Consider the following 13,949-nt stretch of genomic DNA (forward strand, 5'->3'; position numbering starts at 1 on the left):
CTGTCTCACTCCCAACCCAGATATATCTGAGGTACATGCAAAAAAAAAAAAGCCTTTCTCTGATTAAAAGTTGTTTTATTTTTCACATTCACATTTGTCTTTTAACTAAGAAAATGCAAAGAAGGCTGTACTCATGTGCCATTATTGTCAACATCATTTTAAAAAATAAAATTATTAGATCACTGGCACATAAATGTGTGGTGGTTCTATGCCAGGATGCTTATTATTCTTGGAATATGGAATTAATAGCCTAGAATTGGCATAGTAAAAATAAAGAAATGCAATACCTAGTATTTGTATAACCTGGTGAACTTTGTGCCACTCTTCTTTTACTGTTTTTGAGGGAAGGAGAGACATAATTAAAAGAGGTAATTTATTGGGTGAATTAACTGAAGCTTCAGGGATAGATTCAGGCATGGTTGGATCCAGGAACTCAAATACTATTCAAGATGTCTCCCTTCCCAGTTCCCTCCAGTCTTCCCTTCCCTTTGAAGACTGATTTTTTAACATTTGCCTGTGTTTTCCTGCTCTGCTGCACAAAACGTGGCAACTCCTGGCTTATTGCTTGCTCTTGAACTGGTAATAACAATTCCATCAGAAAGAGGGTTTTGTCTGTGCGTCATTCTTAAAAAAAAAAAAACATCCTCCAGCTGGATTATACCTGCATGATAGTTAAGAAAGGTAAGATTAACAACCATTTTGTTAAGTAGGAAAATAGTCCAAGAGAAGTTCATTGGCTTGCTATTGATAGTGGGTTCTAAAACAGGAATCTTAACTTCCTTGCCTGTTTTTCTATTAATCCATACCTATAAAAATCTCTCATAGTTAGCTAGCTAGGAATTTTAACTACACTAATATTCTCCCACACAAAACAATGCAGCAAGTCCTGGATGGTGGGAGACTTCTCCAGTTTGGAGTTAATTAACCAAAATAGACTAAAACAAACTATAATTTAATAATCACTTCAGCTTTAAAGCTTTGCAGAGATTGGGGTAATACTTATAAACCTTACACAAATACAATCTGAACCTTTTTTCTATTTCAAACTGTGCAGCAAAGCTGAAGTAGTAATGGAAACTTTTCTCTTGGTGGCTGAACTCATGTCACCCTAATAGAACTAGATTTTAACAGATCCTCAGTTATCTAATTTTAGGCCAGAATTCTTTACTGTGAGCCATTGGCATAAAGTTTTATTTGTTTGCTCCAGGGAATTTCTTTCTCATAAAAGCCATGTAACAATCGACTTTGGAAATCAAAGTGTTTTAAAGAAAAATATTCTAGAATTTGCAGAGACCTCCTTGAAGGCCCCTAATCTGTTGATCCCTAAAGTTTATGATTTACTTGTTTAATGTTTGAAAATTAACATTGGTAAGAATCCACATAGTTGAGCTGAAATCTGCTTTACCTCAATAATGCAAATGGTTATTTGAACAATATTTTCCCCAATTCTTCTATCAGCTTTCCAGAAAACATTGTTTTTTATAAGTATTTCTTCTCTCTCTCCCATAAATGTTTAAGTGCTTGTATTTTCTTTAAAATAATACAAAAGAATGTCATTTTGATCTCAGTATTGGTAAGTAACCATTTAATATGAGTGAGGCAAAACCTGCAACTCAAATCTTACAATCTTCTGGTAAATGAATTTCCATCTCCCATAGGAAATGTTGGATGTAGTCATTTTTAATGTTGTTTGTGTAAACATTTAGTGTTTTACCATTACTTCCATTTTCATTTTCCCCCACACTTTAGTTCCTTTGAAATGACAGATTGTAGTGTTTTTTCATCAGCTTAGCATGCAAGAGTAGTTAAAAGTAATAAAAAAGAACTTAATTGTGCTTTTAAATATCACATTAAAATATTTCCAATATACAATCTGTGCAAAATTCAAATAAATTTAGCCTCTTTGAAGTATTTTGTAACTTGTTTATGGAAGTTAGGTGCCACAACCTGAGATTTCTTTTATAGGACTGGCATAGAAATATAAGCAATTTATCATATTTCCCCATGAGAAAGAAGTAGTGGAAACAATATGGCATTCTACATATTACATAAGTGCATAGGATGCCTTAGTATGGCTCCTACCACAGTCAGTTTTCCATAAATACTAGTTTTTATTCATTCTCCTTTCCCTTCCTTTCTCTTCCCTACTGAAAATTAAAATTCAAGTGCTCCTAGAGCTATTAGTGGGGCTCAAAGTTGTGGGCCTATGATTGAGCACATGCACTTTCATTGCCATTTTGTAACTTCTATGGCAAGTTCATTGAAGTGGTAGAACACTGGTCTAGTAGTCAGGGCTTCTCTGTCACCAACTGGCTAACTCAGACACTAACCTTGAGAAGTCATTCACTCTCTCTCTCTGCCTTAAGTTTAGTAAAATAGTAATATTTGCCTGTTCTTCCTCATCAGTAAGTTGGATCCATACCCTCTGACAAGTATGACATGTACAAGATATCATTATTACTATGCCCTACAAAATACAGATTTTGTAGGGCATAGTAATATTTGTGCTTGCATTTGTGTTTGCATATGTAGATTTTAGTAGGGGCATTTTACATTTGGCATATAATTCATGTATAAAATTTGTCTAAAAATATGCTCTTTCGTATATTGTTGTGGCAAATATATCTCTATATTTTTTCTCCGTATGAGAATAGAAGGGTATCCATACTTCTGTTAGGGTGGGTCTTATAAGAACCAGAGATTAGATAAGGGGGAATAGGGTATATGAAAGAAGTCACAAAAACAAAGTGAGTTAAAAGCAAACAAGAGAAGTTGATATGCCATCATGATTGCATTTGCAAAGAAAAGACAACCTGTACTGGTCTGTGACTTGATTAAAATATAAATCAGAAAGCTTTTAGGACTAATAAGTTCAATTGGTTATTATTTTAAAGAAACTTCCATTTTTTAAAAAAGTGCCATGTTGTAAAAATAAGCACCAGACCCTTCTGAAAAATGACTCTAAACCAGTACTTTTATCTAGACAGAGAGGAATGAAATGCTTAGTATTTTATTATCTACCCCTGTCTTGCAGTGGTATACTTTCCCACTTTTAAATTATAGCTCCATATTCATCCTACTGTACTAATAACTAATGACCCCAAACCAACCACACTACTGTTGCTTATTTGATTCAAGAACATCACATTCTGAACATGTTTCCACATTTGAGGTAGAGTTCATAGAGTCAATTGTACATTTATTGGATTGAACCTAAGACTGAAGTGAAACATTAACCAGTATTTCTCTTATTCAGATTAGGAAAACATCATGTTTCAGATATAATTTTCTTTAGTGCCAAATAACATAGTGCCTATTTGAAAATTAGAAACACATCACTAATTAAGCAACTTAAAGGAAACATAAAACTTAATATTTAGCTGGAGAAATCATTTATAAATTATTGTCATTAGTTCATGAATAAGTGAGCTACTTCCAAAGAAAGGTTTGATAGCTCCAGGTATGCTTGTGATGAAGCCTATTAGTACTTAAGGAAATCCCATTGTTTATATAAGTGAATAAGTGGTGAGGAAACAATTGAAGAAAACATGAGCCCTCAAAAGCATTATAAACTCATTTTTTGGTAGTTTTAAAAAAGAAATAGTGTGAAGTTACTTTAAATAACCATCACATCAGGGAAGGAAATCTCATCCCCAGGGGAAATTGCAATTAACAAAGATTTTGACTCAAAGAAAATGGTGTGGCTCTTTACTAATGTTTCAGACTGTGAATGGGGAGGAAAAAACCTTTCTAAATGCCTTGCTCATTAAGCTAGTCATGCAGTTCACTGCAGGCTGTAAAGCAGTAGAACATGTAGAAGGGGCTCATAAGCATATTTTAGAGTTAGGTAATATCATTTATACCACTTTGTTTATTGTCAATATCACCTCCAGATAATAAGATTAAGCTTTAAACTACTGTAAATCTACAGCTTTGCTCACTTTTGTATAATTTCTGTTTTAATAGAATGAGACTCACATCAGTGAATGTATGATTAAGGAATAAGTCTAATAAAATAATACATTTATTGCATACAGATTTATTCAAATCTTGAACATATATAGCACAACAAAATACTATAAAGCCAATTTGTGGTTTTCAGTGAAGTTCATTGAGTAGATTTTGGATTTTCTTTGTTGGGATGAAATTTTGACCAGGTCTTGTTGTTTTTTCTGTGCAGCCTGAACACTGATGCCGGAACTCCAACTGATCATAGGCATGAATAGGGTGCTGTAGCTGTTACCTGCTTATCTAATGTTGTAATTCTTTAGAATTCATACTCAAATACTTAAAATACAAAACCTTCGATAACTGTTTGTTCATTAAAGTAGAACCCTGCACTTATAGAAAAAATGTGCTAGAGAATGGGCTTCACAGATTTTTAGAGGATAATTATGATGATTGAACATGATACTTTACATTTCTAAAATCCCTTTCTTTCATGGAGTTCTTAGTGCTTTGCAAACATTATCACATTAATCCACACAGCATCCTAGTGGGGTAAGTAGGTGGAAGACTTTTTAAGACAGAGAAAATGCTATTTCTAAACGGTTTGACAGAAATTTAAATGCAGACACACCCACTTTAAGCCGTGATTACTATGAAATAGCTTTAGATTTGGCTGGCCTGGGATTTAACAGGAATTACGTAAGAAGGTAATTCATTTGTGTAAATGATCAATATTTGTTACCACTGCTTTGGCTCTTACCCTTCTAAAAGAAACATGTTGCCTGTAGTGTTTTCTAAGGGAATATAGAGAGTTCTAGTTTGTAGATTTTACCACACCTGGTTCTTTGATCTGTTGGTGATGGAGCAAATCATTTAATCCCTTTCTACAAGCACATTCCTTATCTGTAAAGAGGCAATGACAAAAACATATAACGGAGCTACTGAAAATACCCCTTTTATTCTTTTCTGTTCTCCTCCCACCTCCGGTCCTTCTTCCTCCTTATTAAGCTATTAATAAGCAAACAGACTGAAAAGCATGTAGACATAAGAAAGGAGACAGGCAGATATGATGGGTCAGTCACGTGGATATTTCCCACTGCTCACTCTCTGATCTAGACATGGCCAGATGCCTAAGACGTTCCAGTGATTAGAACCAAATGGGTCACTTGCCTTAAACTGCCCAGAAAATGACCTCAAATATTTTTAACCGTTTACTTAATGGATACCTGGCCAAAGGCTGGTGGCAAATACCTGTCCTCATTATTTTAATGCCTTCTAAAATCTAACAGAGCAGTATTCCAGTGTATTAAATGGTACTCTAGTAATCGAAATAATTTAATGCCCCCCCTAAAGAGCTCTCCTTACACCAAGTGAAATCTAATTCATCATGCTGTTTTTACATCTGCCCTAGAATTAAGTTCCGATGTGACAGAAGCACCACGTGTCTTATGCAAAAGGCCAACTGAATGTTTATCCATTCTCCTATAATCAGGTCCCTGTGGCAGTACAAGCAATTTCTGTTGGAATGGCCACCTACCCTATACATTTTAAAGTATTACATTGGATCCTATCAATGTGACATTCCAGCTATCCCATGCTCTGAAGGAATTTGTTCTAAAGCACAGAGGTTTGGCTTCTGGTGCTCTCTGCAGACTGTAGAAAGGTGTCTTGTGTAGAGCAGATGTGCTGCTTTGACCTAATTCAGTGAAATAATACCAAATTAGAAATAAGTCACACAGAAGGACTGAGGCAAATAAAAATTTATAAAACTTAAAAAAATGTTCTTATTATCAAAACCTGAATTCAATAACAAAGAGGTGTGACTAAAAATATTACATGCAGAAATGTCTCATTATTTGATTGTTAAGTAGCAGATATTAAAGTAGAGGGAAAATGAAACAGCATTTTCAAATTAAATCACTTAAAAACAAACTAGTCTCTTTTTACAAATAGATATATTTAACTGACTTTGGTTGAACTGTAAGAAATCCTCATGTGTTTTCTTCTGAGCCTTTTCCCACATATCTGCCTTGGTTATGGCACTTGGTTTTAGTTTTTTCCTTTCATAAGCTTCAGAGACATATCACAGAAGGCAAGACACACTTATTGGAGTTTGGAACAGCCAGGTGTGGCCCTTTAAAGATAATTCAACTGATCAGCAGAGGCTTGTCACTAGGCTCCCGAGCCATGGGGTATGCCCATGTCAGGCAGTGCTGTGCTAAGGGAAGGACTACATGGGCCTTCGTTGTAATTTTTTAAATGGTCACATTTGTGTATATTGAATTCCCCCATTTACTTACCTGACAAATCGTAAAGCAATAAATTCTGTTAGCTCTCCCCAAATGTCAGTGTGTGTCACTCTTTTTAAGTTCCCGAGCTCCCTAACATTCCTCTGGCTACAGTTTGTTGGATGTTCTTCCTGATCTTTAATCTTGTTTATATCCGGAATGCATATTAGTTCATCTCTGTTTGGAGCTCAAGTACAAACCCTCTTAAAAACATGAAACATTTAGTTACTAATCAGCTGTTTCCTGTTCCTAATGAAGTGAGCACGCCGAGTTTGGATTAAAATTCAGCTACTGCACTCCTCTGTTTATGGTTCCAGATGTTTTTGTTTTATCTAGGAGTTTACTTTGACAGCTACTACTAAATGATAAATCATTCATATTATAGCTGAAATGCATTTTGAAATTGAAATGTGGCAAACTTTGAGACTGCTCCACAGTGTCAGTTAGCAGGTGGATATTGGCTCCTCCCTTATGATCACTCAGTACTGGCAGATGTAAAACAGTAACAGAAGCTGTTGTCAACATTGTACAGCATGCCACACAGACTCTATTTTGCTACTATGCTCTAAATTAGGAAAATATGCCTTACTCCTATGAAATTTCAATTTATTGTATTCTGGATTTTAAAAATTGATTCATTTTAATACTGTCTTCTTGCTGGCTTAGTTTTTCTTTAGATTTTTGAGCTGCCGCAGAAACAGTTCCTGATAGGCCTTGTAAACCAGCAGATTTAATGAAGGGTGTGGGCAGATACGTTTGTCTCTTTTTGTAAAGAAAATAATTAAACATAATAAAGGAGGGAGATTTTTCAGAAACTGCATTTTGCTAAAGGATAAATGGTGATTGCTTTTTGCCCTTTGTTACTGTGTTTATATACTTTTTTATAGTATATTATTATTTTGTTTTGACATTGCTTTCAAGTTTATAATGTTCACAATTTGTACTGCATGATTTAAGCTTTAGCTATATTGTATAAATTTCAATCCTAGTAAAATGACTGTTTGCCCTTTGATGCTGAAGAGATTTCTTTTGACATTTAGGCTGTATATACAAGAGGATGAGGTAGACTGGAAAACTGAGCAACTATCCGGTGAATTTTACCAGAATAAATATTATCAGATGCCATGAAAGAGTCTGAACAATTTGCTGGGGTGACAGACTAATTTGCTGGGGTGACAGGCTGCTAGACAATTACCAAAAAGTCAAGTTTTGTTTTCTTCACTCCCTGGAATAAATTCAGGTGAATCCACAGGCTCTTCAGTAAAATCCCTGGTTGCCCTCTAGTGAAGTCTGACTCTCCACGTTATCTGACTAACAAACCCAAATTCCCTTATTCTTCTATTACTTTACCACATCTTTATTTTCAGTTTTGAGGTATTATCCAGTAAATTCCACTGGCTTGTCACAATACTTTCTACACAGAAAAAAATCAATATTTTAAACGTTTTATACACTAGGCTTAGAAAGGGTATATTTTCCTCCTGACAACGCTAAGCTTTGACTAGACCGAACTGATATTTGAGATTAGGCTTATCAGCCCAAAAATGATACCATACTCTCCTTTATATGTGAAGATGATACATTGGACGAACATAGAATTTAGGTATTTCTTTAGCATGGGTGATGGATTTGTACTGACCATCCATGCTTCTTTCCTGGTTCTTCTTTTGTGACCAAAGGCCAGTTTTTATGAAGTAGCTGGATAGAGACTCAGGCTGTAAGCCATGACTATGGCAAAGAGCAATGTTAGACAAAAAGAGGTAGAGTCGTTTTTGAAAATTGTTTCCAACTATCATTTTTACTCACACCATCAGATATGGGTGATACAGATTCTTTTAATTGCCAGCATTTAAATAGATATTGGTTTGAACAAACACTGTGGTTAAAATACATTCAGAACTAGTCTCCCTAGTGTCACAGTTTCAGGGTTAACCTGGGGAGAGGAAATTTTAAATGTACAAAGCTGTCCTCACCTTAGATCATAACCAGATACTCTTTTATCCCTGTTTTGGTAAACTGTAGGAATCTCAAACATACCATTATGTACAAAAGGAAAAGTTAATGTAGATAACCATAGACACCATAGTTTATGAAAAGTCTTACCAGTCTTTGATGTCTTCAGTGCTGTAGAAAGAACAGAAGCTGTAGCACAAAACTTGAAGGATCTTTGAAAACTGACACTTTAACATTTAGAAATGTTAAGAAATTTAAATTTTTACTTATACTAAATCAAGCCTATTACAATAGATAATTTAGGTTCCTGAAGATAGAAGTTTAGTATTTTTAAGCACGTATCAGAATTATTCCTCAGAACTAACTTGTTTTCTTTTTTTTAAAGGAGGTAACTTTTACTGTTTAGCAATGGCACAACAGTTTTATTCAGCCTGAAAGGTCCTCGCTGGCTTTACATAAATGAAGATGCTTGTGATTCCAGTTTATCTCAGAAACTATTCAACATGGAGTTGTTTCAATTGTGTTTATCAACAAAGCTTTATTTACTGAAGCAGCTATTTAATCTATATTATGTTTAAAAGAAAAAGCAACATGTGTACATTTTAAAAGCAATGATGTAAACTTTGTCCTTGAGTTAGATTGATCAGTTTAAGAATATGAGCTAAATCCTAATGGCTAAAATAATTTGATCATGTTTGATGCTTTTCTATGCTCACTTCAGCTTGGCTTTTTTGTCTTTTAAGGGAAAACAAAATGCAGTAGTGTGTTAGAGACTAGAAACTTATATGTATGGTTTCTCTGTTCTACCATATATTACGTTTAAGTACACCTTCTTTGTTAAAAATGTACTTGTTAAACTTCAGTATAATAAAAGCATTTTGACTTTATCAATTGTTGCTGAGTTTTTTTTTCAAATTTCCAACTGCATTCATTGAAGTAGAGCTGGAGTGCAAATCAAAATGTAGGAACTAAGGTGTTTGCAAATCTTACTCTGGTTTGGTTATTTCCAAACAAATATGAACATACATCTTAGTTCAGTTCACCTACTTAAACAGGCCAATATTCATGTCCTCAGTTGTTCTGCTGAAGCATGCTCAATTGTCTTTTCCTGGCTCTGTGTGCTTACTGACCATGCTTCCAGGAGGAAGCATTGTACTGGAAAGCAGGAAAAATGTGGTGAATCAAGAACTGGAAAATCTTTCCTGAATATCTATTCTTTCTTCTAGAACTGCCTTCATTGGAGAACAAAAAGAAAATGGAAGGGGCATATATCTACTCTGACTCAAAGAAACTCCAAACTCCATGTACTTCCAAATATCCATTACAGCCTAATTAAACACCACAGTCAGATTGAAAAAAACAAGCCTAATGAAAAAAACAAAACAAAACCATAGCCTGGCCCTGCAGTTTATCTGATCTGTCTTCACCTTCTCCTTGGTTCATTTCCACTAAAATCCTGGAGCCCCACCCAAATTCTGTTTCACCAAGGAACCTCTAAGTTTTTCTCAGATAGTGCCACTTCCACTCAACACCCTGTCTTGTAAAAAGGTGTGTTGTATTCCACAGATGCTTTCTCTCATCATCACCTCCTCACTATTTTCCTTTATGGAAGGTTTAAGAGTCCTGAGAAGACTGTAAGCTCTTTTCCTTCTGTAGAGAAGAAAGATCCTTAAGGGCCTGTGTTGGCTGAGCAGGCCTGCTCTCATAAGTATGCCCTCCTCTCACCACAACACTATAAGCTGGGTACCAAATAGCCAATCATATGATATGCAGGGTTGCATTATTTAAAGCTTAGTGTAATGGCCAGAGAAAGCCTGTGTTAACAGCATCCCAATTTTCAGGGTCCCAGGTGCCCAATTCTGTACTGTTTGTGGTTTAGCCTCATCTGGTAGCAGTTATCTGTACTGGCTTAACATTGATGGAGGAAATTTGATTCTGAGTCAGGTAGATGGCTGGGACTTCTTGAGAAGTGGAAGCAACTGTAGGAATCTCTTGTTTATTTGGTGCTCACTTCACTGGCCCATCTGGAGAGAATGAGCCAGGAAAATACTAGGAGTGAAGCTCACTCTGCAACTCCAGGTTTCCTGGGGTAGGATTGCTTGCCATTTCAATGCAAACACTTGGCCATCCTTCCCAATCCTCCTCTTTACCATTACTCCTTCCTCCAAGAACATAAAAACCTCAGCCCTAAGAAAAAGAGCTAGGAATTCCTTCATTGCAGGTTTCACTGTATGCTAATTCTTTCTCAGATATAAACCCTCTTCTCAGGTTGGGAGGATTAGTGTTATGTCATCCCTCTTGTACTCTCTTTGGAGAACATCCAGTTTACCTTCATCCTGAGATTGTGGCTAGAGTTGCTGGATCAATCTGCAAATTTCAGGGACTCTGACCTTATGTTCACTGCTTGTGGAATAATAATGGGATAATACACTCTTCTATCAGAATCAAATTTCCTCCATCAATGTTAAGCCAGTACAGATAACTGCTACCAGATGAGGCTAAACCACAAACAGTACAGAATTGGGCACCTGGGACCCTGAAAATTGGGATGCTGTTAACACAGGCTTTCTCTGGCCATTACACTAAGCTTTAAATAATGCAACCCTGCATATCATATGATTGGCTATTTGGTACCCAGCTTATAGTGTTGTGGTGAGAGGAGGGCATACTTATGAGAGCAGGCCTGCTCAGCCAACACAGGCCCTTAAGGATCTTTCTTCTCTACAGAAGGAAAAGAGCTTACAGTCTTCTCAGGACTCTTAAACCTTCCATAAAGGAAAATACCTTCATCTATAATTACAATCCTAGTATAGAGGTGTCTTCCCATACCTTTCAAAGCACCTAACCTTTCTTGGGATCCAATTGTGTCACTCTTCTCAATTAACTTATACATGAAGATATAAACTGCAAGGTATTTGGACATGAAGGACCCCTCCACCAACAAACACCAACTTTGTGCCTCCCTGCTCAGGGAAATGTGTCTCTGTGGATGTTGCTCCAAAAATAACTTATAGTAGAATCTTAGATTAGAGAATGAGAGGGAAGGGTCTTTGAAGGCCATCAATAGTCTGAAATCTATAAAATAGGCACACAAATATTATTTGAACAGTTATAATGCCAAAGAGCTACTTCCTTTGTTAGATATCTCTATCAGAAAGATCAAAGCTGATACTGAACAAAAATTTTGCCACTCCAACTTGAACATGATGGAAGAACACTACCTCCAATCACACACATACCTAAGTTACTTCTTATTTAAAATGATAGAAATCAATCAGATCTTACAGGTAGTGTAAAATGAATCAGTATAGTTTCATTCCTGTTTGCACTCTTGCGCATGTATATATACATAAAGCATATCTGCTTTTCTTTGCCAATGAATTAGTGAAATCATATCTGGACATTTTTTTTAATTTCACCTGATTCAACTCTTTTGAGGTACATGACTGTCTTTGTGAGTTGACTGTCATTGGGAAGGGTGCTAGTCACTTCAAATATAAAATGCCTAGATGTTGATGATAACTCTGAAGCTCAGCTCTTTTAAGGTTTAAAGAAAAATTCCCCTTTCAACCCACACTGGCCAACTAAGAGTTCCCCCATTTACACCTTATCTCATTTACATTTCAATCCTCTAAACTTTCTAGTTTTAAACTAAACAATAGTAAAACTGAGAACACAGACCTGGGACCCTATTTTAATCTTGATGCATTAGAAATATGGGAGGCAGGAATTCCAGGAAGGCAAATGTACTGATTTATCAATGGCAAGGCTGCCTAGGATATCAGGCATATTTATTAAAATCTTTGGAATTGATCTTTGCCCCATTGACAGCTTCCCTCATTTATTTGAATCAGAGAGCTGTTGTGACCAGTATGCACTACAATAAGCACAAACGTTGTTGAACTCAGCTAACAAACTTTTCAGGCGATGCCACGATAATTCATTATGATATGATGGGGGAATATTTTTTCAACTTCGGATGACTTTTTAGAGCAAGTCAAACTTATAATTCTTTGGGTAAAATTTATGCTAAAAATATGATAGAGTTTCATCTTAGATTGTCATGCCATTTAAGATTAGCAGGATATGAAGATCTTTGAAATTCCAGAGCAACATAAACACACCCCAAAATCTATCTTAAATAGTCAAAGGGATAATTAAAATTAAAAGCAAGTATTTAGGTGTAATTCAATGTCTAACATTGAAATTCATTCTCTGTATAACAAGAAATTTCCAATAAAGTTGAACAAGATTTATATTACAATTAGAGATCACTATAAATGCTATATAATTAAATGCCAATATGTATAGAACAAAGACTAAATGTTATATGCAAAAATAATTGGCAGGCATTATGAAACTTGGCTAGAATTCTAATAAACGACTGGGACTGAGGGGTAAGGATGAAGAAAAGAGATCGGCACCAGCTAAGCCTGAAAGTAAGAAATTAGAGTGGTGTGTACTATTCATGGAACAGTAAAGAATCCATGGGAAAGAAGAACAGAATTCTCGCACAACTTTAGTGGGAGAAAAGGTTTGATAATTCAGGTGGGACTGAATTATACACCACCTTGAATAAATAGCAAATAACATAAAACAGCACCCCATTTGAGAGATTAATCTGAAAACAGTATGGAATAGACTGAATGGAGAGTACAAGTAGAGAGACAGTTATATGTCATAAAATATCACTTTCGTATTTTATATATATATATTCTAAATTTAAAAGCAGTTGCTATTCATTGTAATTAAGGATGACACCCTATCAATTTTCACAGATGTTTAAAATCCTAGTTAGCAATGAAAATGTTAGTTACTCTGTGGGTCAACCAATATGAAGAAAATGTTTTTGGCAAGATTTAATATTTGTATTTACATATTGAAAACATGAATAAAATCACAAGCCATAAACTGAGTTGTATTTGAAATAAAACATTTCAGCTGAAATTTCAGTTATCCTTCACTAAAGCAGGCAGTCCTTGAATTCTATATGGCGTAATAAAGGAACATATTTTTTGAGCCACAGCTCTAGCATTACCTCACCTCCCTTCCTATCATCCAAAGTTTCACTCCTTTTTCTACCTTCAGATACAGGCTGTTCTGCCACTTGAGAAGACAAGTTCCCAATGAACCCTCACCCACCCCCCTACCACCTGCATTTCCCTGCCACAGCCTCTTCAAACATCATGGTCCCATGAAACGCCCTGCTGCCATTGCTCAGTGGGCTGAAATGGGAAATAAATAATTCCACATCCTGCTACTAAGGATACATTGTTTCCTACATCCTATGGGTGTAATTTGGAACTCATAATAAGACTGAATTTTTCCTATGGACAAGATTGTTAGATTAATAAGTAGCTGGGAACTTTAAAACACTGACAGTTCCATTTATAGATCAGCTATCCCAATAGTTAAATTGATTTTTTTGTTCGCTTAAGAAGGTTAACATTACAAATGACAAGATTCATATGGAAAAATGTAGTTTTTCATTCTGAATAACCAAATCACCAATGAAACTCTTGGACACATTCTAGTTGGAAATTAGGGGTCTTCTAACAAGAATACTACAAAATCAGACCTTGAGAGGGAACAAAGTGGGGCACATAAGTAATTTTCCCAATGACTGAAATTATTATTTTTTAAAAGTTACTGTGTTGTATATGTAAGTCTTACCCCCAGGACTTAATTTATCTTATAACCAACTTTACCCATTTCATCCACCCCCAACCCCTGCCTCTGGCAACTATCAATCCATTCTCT

General features: G+C 35.6%; 1 protein-coding gene across 2 annotated transcripts in view; it reads left to right on the forward strand.

Annotated features, from left to right (window-relative positions):
* The window catches only part of DACH2 (dachshund family transcription factor 2), a 722,046-nt gene extending 712,976 nt beyond the window's left edge, over positions 1 to 9,070 (forward strand). The window contains exons 13-14 of one of the 2 annotated variants that reach the window (XR_012127367.1): positions 4,181 to 7,476; positions 8,575 to 9,070. Coding sequence is in view for 1 of the 2 variants with exons in the window: in XM_073227574.1 (XP_073083675.1) it covers positions 4,181 to 4,185 (5 nt within the window). In the remaining variant the exon portion in view is untranslated. Of the gene's footprint in view, positions 1 to 4,180 lie in introns of both variants that reach the window. The other variant, XM_073227574.1, reaches the window with a different exon arrangement.
* Positions 9,071 to 13,949: the final 4,879 nt, after the last annotated feature.

Source organism: Manis javanica, chromosome X, assembly GCF_040802235.1.
Source record: "Manis javanica isolate MJ-LG chromosome X, MJ_LKY, whole genome shotgun sequence".
Lineage (NCBI taxonomy): Eukaryota > Metazoa > Chordata > Mammalia > Pholidota > Manidae > Manis > Manis javanica.